We start from the raw sequence: 7607 nt of genomic DNA, 5'->3' as shown, positions 1-7607 counted from the left end.
AGGCTGGGAGTACACAATCCCTCTTCCCACCCCTTTGCCAACCCCGGGGCCCCGTGACCCCTCCTTCCTCACTGGCGGGGCAGGGCGGGGCTCCAGGAAGCCCCAGTTCTACCTTGCCCAAATCCGGAATTAACAGAAGTTGGCCAGGTGGTTATCTGACCTGAATCCCTGAGGCCCCTTCTCCGGGGAGGGTCCCCAGGTGCACTCGAAGCGCTGCAGTGAACACGGCGGGGCTGAGGGGGTTGGTGGGATTTTAGGAGGAAAGACTTCCTTTTAGCCCCCTCTCGGTCCCACCACTACCGCTGCCGCCTCCGAGGCCGCCGTTGTGGCCGCGGACGCCGGTCCCTACCTTACAGCCTTTCGTGCAGGACGGGATTGAGTACTCTTCTGCCTGTAAGTATTTATGCAGCACGAGGTCGAACTCGTCATATTTTTCCTGAGCATGTCGGTCCAGCCGCTGGTACGCCTCGATACAGTTGCTACACGCCTCCCAGGCCCCGGAGCCCGGGCTGGCCACCACGGCCAGCAGGTCCCCCATCAGGGTGTCCAGACTGCAGTCCAGGCTGTCGGGGCGGTCCATGCCCAGCAGCAAGTCCCAGACCGTGTAAGTGTCGCAAAAAGAGAGAGTGAAGTTCCGAAAGTGGCCTTTGAGCAAGTTTTTTTTGGCGGAGGGGAACTCGGCCGGGGCACGGGAAGAGGAGTCGGGGGGCCGCAAAGAGGGGGGCCGGGGTGGTCGGTTCGAAAAGTCTCTGCAAAGATCGCAATTTGGTGCAAGCTGCGTCCAGCCCAGTGGGCTCGGGTACGCCGCCGCAGTCCGGCCCGGGGCCGACGGTGGGTGCGGCTTTGGTCAGGTTGCTGCATCGGGGGCCGCAGGTGCCCGGGGGTGCTCTAGACTCACCGGGCGGCGGCGGCGGCGGCGGCAGCAGCAGCAGCAGCGGCAGCACCACGCGAGAAGGCACCGGCTCCCGCTCACGGCCGGCCCCCCAGGGTGGCCGCATGGCGTTGCTCAGCTCCCTGGCCCGGGGCCGGGCCCTCGCGCGCAGCCACAGATGGTCAGCGAGCAGCACGGTGAAGAAGAGCAGGGACGCCAGGGACAGTCGCCATCGCTGCGCCCGGTCGGAGTCGGCACAAGGTTTGTCGCTTGGCCTGGGAGCCCAGCAGCAGCAGCAGCAGATAGAGCGGCGGCGTCTTTCCTGGGCCAAATCCAAGCGCCCCTGAACATATTTCAGGGGGATCTGGGCTGGAGGGGACAGACAGGCGCGAGGCCGGACGGCCGTCTCGGGCGGGCGGGCTGCGCGCAGCTCCGCGCTCCTCGGAGCCGTCCAGGCTCTACCTCGGGGGCCGCATGGTGAGGCAGGCCGGCCGGCTCGGGTCTCCGCTCAGGCCGGAGTCGTGGGGCGCCCTTGCCCCGATCCCGCGCCCCGCCCGCGCTCTCTCGCTCCCAGCCTGGGCGCCGCCACCCGGCCCGCTGGCGCTGCCTGGCGTCCCGGCGGGGGGCGGTGCGGGGCATTGGGGCGGTGGCGGCTGCGGCGGCGTCGCCGCACTCTTCATAGTGTCGGGCCCCTCAGCTCCCCTTGGCTCCGCGCCACTCCACTCCGCACCGGCGGCAGGCCGATTCCCACTCTGCTCGGGCTCTCAGCTCCGCGCTGCTCTGCGCCCCTCAGCGCCGCCGTGCGGGCCCGGCCACCGCGCTCCGCTCCGCGCCGCTCGTTCGCCCCACGCCTCTCCTCTCCCGCCCGCCCGTCTGCAGCCCGTTCCACGCCGCTTCCAGCCTCGCTCGCGCCCTCCGTAGGCCGGCCGGCCGGTGCCCTGCCTGGCCCTCGGGCTTCGCTCGCGCTCCGGCCGTTCGCCGGGGCCGGTCCCGGGCCGGCTCCACTCCGGCTCCGCGCCTGCTGCTCCCGGAGTTCCGGCTCAGGCTGGCCACCTGGCTCCCGGAGGCGCCACAGCCTCCGGACGCGGGCGCGGGGCTTTACTTAGTGCGCCTCTCGCTTCCGCTTCTCGTTCGCACCGCTGTGGCGGCCGTGGAGCAGCACGGCCCCGTGGCTCCCGCTGGCCATGCCCCCTCAGTCTGTCGCCATCTTCCGCTGTGCGGAGAACACATTGAGAGCCCGTGTGCGAGTGCGTTTGGCGAGGGAGCAGGGCGGAGAACGAGGCACCGAGAGGAGGAGGGAACGGGCCTGGAGCCAAGACTGCGTCTGCGCCTCAGGACTCCCCCCGCCCCCAGTCCCCGCCGGCCGCAGCCTGTGCTGTTTGGGGATATTTCCAGTCCACCCACAACTCCATTCACTTCAGCACCTCCGTTCATCCGCCTGCTCCCCGCGTGCACACACCACACGCTGAGTCCCAGTCCCTGGCGCTCCCCCTCCCCCGCCAACCCGGGCGCCCGCCTCCCTCCCGGGGCTAGCCCCTCACTCCCGCTGAGGGCCAGGGGACTTCTGAGGATGATTCTTGGAGACAGGAGGTAGCTCTGTGGTGCCTTGCTGCCTCCCCGGGTCGCCTCTTGGCCCTGTGACGAGGAGACGCTGGAGCCCGCTGCCGCTCGGTTCAGTCCCGCGTCCCCAACTCCGCTGTCGCGGTCACTGTCCTGTCAGAGGCCCCAGGCGGCCTGGTGCTGAAGGACAGCTCCCAGCTGAGCTGCGGAAGAGGACCGCGCTTGAAGAGCATCCCGGAAGGGGAAAGGCACTGGGGCTGAGATGGGTGATAGTGATGGGGTGTCATTTCTGCCCTTAGTACGATTTCAAGCAGCCTCCCCCCGTCCTAGCTTCCTGACTCCCCCTACAGGCTGCTGAGAAGAGGTGAGCGAGAGTTAGGGAGCTGTGCCGCCCGGATGGAACCATGTGCTTGGGGCCCTCTTGGAGTCACATGGCCCTAGAAACTCAGACATACAAACTAACCTTGTTTGGACTTCACCAGGTCTTATACTGATCCGGTTGTCTACTTCCTTTCCTCACTCCCTCCCACTCCCTGTAAACTCACACATTCTAATTTTTAATCAACCATTGCAGCAAGGATTTGTTAAAATTAAGATTAACAATAATAACAGAAAATAGCCTTTGTTGAGCTTTATTATGTTAGATCCTGTTCTAGGCACTTTACATGCATTATCTTATTTAATCTTCACAGCATTTTTATGAATGGGTCTATTATTCTCTTCACTTACGTATAAGGAAGCTGAGGTTCAGAGTGGTCAAGTTACCTAAGGTAGCACAGGTACGAACCAGTACTACCAGTATAGGAATCCAGGCAGTCTGGCCCTAGAATTCCTAACTCTCCAGTAAGACTCTGGAGAGACGGAAGGGTAGAAGACACCATTCTGCCATCTGGAAAATTACAGTCTACATAAGGAAACATGTCATATATGTTGACTATAGGGAAAAGTAGTGGACTGGAGACTTGGGTTCTGGTATTAGTTCTACCACTGAACATGCTGTGTGCCCTTGAGAGAATCTATTCCCTCTCTGAGTCTTGATTTTTCCCTTGGTTATTATGAGAGAGAGATGGGTGGGAATCATTGGCACCACTCAGAGGTGTACTGGGGGAGGGGCTGTGCATGAAAGATTTCTGGAGGAGGGAGAATTCCAGCTGGTTCCTAAAGAAGTAGCAGGATTTGCATGGGTCGGTGGGTGGGGGGCATTCCAGGTAAGAGGAATGCAAGTGAAGTCTCAGGGATGGGAAGGAGACTTGTATGTTTGTGAAGTCATAAGTGTGACAGTCTGGGCTGTATTGGTGGTGAGAGTTTGTGGGGAAGGGAAAAGAATGAGATGAGACAAAGGACAAAACTATCAGGCATCTGGGAGGCCTATTCATTTATTATGTACCAAGCACTGTGCTGAGGACTAGGTAGGATACTGAGGTGAATCAGACATGGCCCCTGCCTTTGAGATGCTCATAATTGAATAAGGGAGGCAGACATGTTGAAGAAGGAATTGCAACCCAGTATCATAAGGGTGAGATGGAGGAGAGGTCAATCTCATAGATGGAATGACTGGTCAGCTCTGCCAACTGCCCTCAGAGATCATTTTGCAAACAACCACTTGAGTTGGGGCATTCATTCATTCATTTATTCAGCAAGCATTCATTTGGGATGTATTATGTTCCAGCTGCTTTACTAGGCATCAGAGATATAGACATGAGTAAAATATGTCTTCTTCAGTTAAAGTCTTTAAGGGATGGGTAGGAATTGTCTAGAGAGATAGCAGAGAAGGTAGTGTGTGAAGGATGCCCCCAAGAGAGGGAATATCATGTGCAAAGGCCCATTTGCAAAGCCAAGAATGGCATGTTTAGAAACTTGCAAAGTAGTTCATTGTGGCTGGGTGTGAAATGGGAGCACTGCCAAAAATGAGGCTGAGGATTTGGCAGGAGCTAAAGCATGAAGGGCCATGCTGAGTAGTTTGGACTTAATCCCAAGGGTACTAAGGAGCCACTGAAGGGTTTGAAAAGTTTTCAGCAGAGGCAGCACTATCAGATTTGTATTTTTAGAAAATTGATCTGGCTGCAGAATGGAGACTGGGTTGGGATTGAGGTGGGAGACTAACGACAGGGAGACTGGTTAAGATACTAGTTACTAGTCCAGGTGAGAGGTGTTGAGGGCTTGAATGAAGGCAGCAGGGTGGAATTGGAGGGAAGCAATGCACACGTGAGGGATATGAAAAAGGTAGCATTGAAAAAGGACCTACAGCTAGTCTAGATGTAAGGAATAAAGTAGAGACAGGGCTGGAAGAAGGAGGATGAAACCAAAGCGTTTGAGTTAGTGACACTGGCACTACTGCCCCTGCCTACCTAGGAACTGTCTTTCCAGAGCCATTCTTTGTTTAGTCCTTGGAGGGTTCAGTGTTCTGTTTTTTTTTTTTTTAATCATCATTTTATTGAGATATATTCACATACCACGCAGTCATACAAAACAAATTGTACTTTCGATTTGTTTACAGTACCATTACATAGTTGTACATTCATCACCTAAATCAATCCCTGACACCTTCATTAGCACACACACAAAAATAACAAGAATAATAATTAGAGTGAAAAAGAGCAATTGAAGTAAAAAAGAACACTGGGTACCTTTGTCTGTTTGTTTCCTTCCCCTACTTTTCTACACATCCATCCATAAACTAGACAAAGGGGAGTGTGGTCCTTATGGCTTTCCCAATCCCATTGTCACCCCTCATAAGCTACATTTTTATACAACTGTCTTCGAGATTCATGGGTTCTGGGTTGTAGTTTAATAGTTTCAGGTATCCACCACCAGCTACCCCAATTCTTTAGAACCTAAAAAAGGTTGTCTAAAGTGTGCGTAAGAGTGCCCACCAGAGTGATCTCTCGGCTCGTTTTGGAATCTCTCTGCCACTGAAGCTTATTTCATTTCCTTTCACATCCCGCTTTTGGTCAAGAAGATGTTCTCCATCCCACGATGCCGGGTCTACATTCCTCCCCGGGAGTCATATTCCACGTTGCCAGGGAGATTCACTTCCCTGGGTGTCTGATCCCACGTAGGGGGGAGGGCAGTGATTTCACCTTTCAAGTTGGCTTAGCCAGAGAGAGAGGGCCACATCTGAGCAACAAAGAGGCATTCAGGAGAGTGTTCTGTTTTAACAAAGAAGGCTAATCGCTTACAGATACCTGGTTCAGAGCTGACTGGCAGGACCAAAGTGATTGACATCCTTGAGTGCCAGTGAAACAGCAGCTTGCCAGTCCTAGGAGCACCTCTGGAGCCTTCTGTGAGAAATCACTCAGGCAAGACTCCCTCCCTCTCCCCCAGCACCCACAGGGCGAAAAGTGTCTCACAAAGGTCCATCTATCACAGGAGCACAATGTAACAATAACTTACCATTCAGTACCCGCCGTACACAAAGAAGTGGTAGTGCACCAGCAGTCAGAAGAGGCTCTCATTCTCTCTAGAAGACACAAGAAATTGGGGTGGGGGAAGGCAAGACATTGAAATCTAATCTGGCCTTAGCCTGGAGCAGAGTCTCCAAGGTGGGGAGAGGGTCTGGACTGGCTCACTGCTCCCTGGAGTGATGGACTCTGGCCAGCCTTCTTACCAGAACTTCGTCTCCATCTTCCCTCAGGTCAGCAGAGGATGAAGCTGGATGATAAAGTTGGGTCACTTCTGAGGGGACCCAGACTACCTGGAAAGAGAAATAAAGTACCCTCAGCCTGGGCAGGGGGGAAGACAACTTGGGACAAGGGCAGAAGGGGAAGATTTTCCACAGAGAAATTCTGATAATTAGGAAGAAGAAAATTTGGGAGCCATTTAAAGAGACCAATGTGGGACTCAACAAGATTTCTGGTATGCTCAGGTTTAAAAAGGTCATAGGAAAAAGATGCAAAGAAGGGCATGTAATTAAGGGTGAATCTAAGAATCTGTAAAAAGAGTGTCAGGATAGCTAAAATACAGCTTAAGCTGAAGTCTGTCAGGCTTTGCCTGGATCCCACCCTCTGTTCCCCTCCTCCCTCCGCAGTTGAGTAATTTTCCTCCCACCTGCAGGCTATGCCTGTCCTATAACAGAAAAAGGTCGATGTAACCCCTGCCTACATACTGGAAGTCAGTGTCAAGTCATCCCTTTGCTGCTGGTCTGAGTCTGATCTCAAGTTTCCACAGAGTCTCTACCTCATTGCCCAGTTCTTGTCCCTAAACTTCTGTCTTATGTCCTGTGCCTGAGTCCCCCAGTCAGAGAGCCTATCTGATATACCAGTCCCCCCATCAAGGCCTAGACTCAGTCTTTGGTTCACCGTCTAATGAGGGAGTCCTTATCTCAAACCCCAACCTGGTGACTGAGACCTGGTAACCTCCTAATGGACTCCTTTAATCCCAATTTCCCACTTGTATTTCTAAATATCACCTCCTTCTGGATTCCTATAGTTATGTTTGCTCCCATTTTTCCTATGTTGGAATGCTTTCCAGTTAGGAATGCTTTCCAGTTAGGAATGCTTTGGTTGTAAATAATAGACAACTCTACAATAGCAGCTTAAACAGATAGGGATTTATTCGTCTCATTCAACAAAAATTCCCTGGATAGATAGTCCAAGGCTGGTATGACAGTTCAATGATGCCATCAAGACCCTGGATTTTCATCTCCACCATCCTTAGGACCTAGACTTTCATCCTCTTGCTTTTTGCCTCATGGCCGCAAGATAGCTGCTGTAGCCCCAGGCCTTGTGTCTGTATTCTAGACAGGAAGAAGGGGAAAAAGCAAAGGGGCAAGAAGGCTAAGGACAAAGGACCTTATAGAGAGGCTTTGTCTTTTTATTCTGAATGGAACAGTCTCCCCACCCACATCTCTTTGGCTAGAATGAAGTCATGTGGGCAAAGAAAACTGGGAAATCCAGTGCTTTTATCTGCACCCATTGTTGCTTTGAACAAACTTGGGATTTTGTAAGTAAGGAAGAAAGGGGATTGTTTATTGGGAAGGCAATTGGTAGCATCTGCCACAAACTCTAACTACTAACTGCTTGGCTGGACCACTTCTCCTGTATTGCCAAATTCCCCAGGTACTGAGCTTTGACAGTTGAACTTGACTTCCTATCCACAACTACAGCTGGGTTTGTTCCTCTAGCACAGGATGGAAGATACCTGCCTGGTTTAACAAAATAACATGTGAAAAAGACCT

At 53.7% G+C, this 7607-nt stretch overlaps 1 protein-coding gene across 1 annotated transcript; it reads right to left on the bottom strand.

Annotated features, from left to right (window-relative positions):
• Window positions 1–253: 253 nt before the first annotated feature.
• FAM155B (family with sequence similarity 155 member B) lies at window positions 254–1225 on the bottom strand. The gene is given in 3 exon segments (XM_037820828.1): window positions 254–721; window positions 723–1174; window positions 1177–1225. Coding segments are annotated over 3 exon segments (966 nt in total). The 5' UTR covers window positions 1223–1225.
• Window positions 1226–7607: the final 6382 nt, after the last annotated feature.

Source organism: Choloepus didactylus, chromosome X, assembly GCF_015220235.1.
Source record: "Choloepus didactylus isolate mChoDid1 chromosome X, mChoDid1.pri, whole genome shotgun sequence".
In the NCBI taxonomy this organism is placed as follows: domain Eukaryota; kingdom Metazoa; phylum Chordata; class Mammalia; order Pilosa; family Megalonychidae; genus Choloepus; species Choloepus didactylus.
This window is presented reverse-complemented; position numbering and strand designations above follow the sequence as displayed.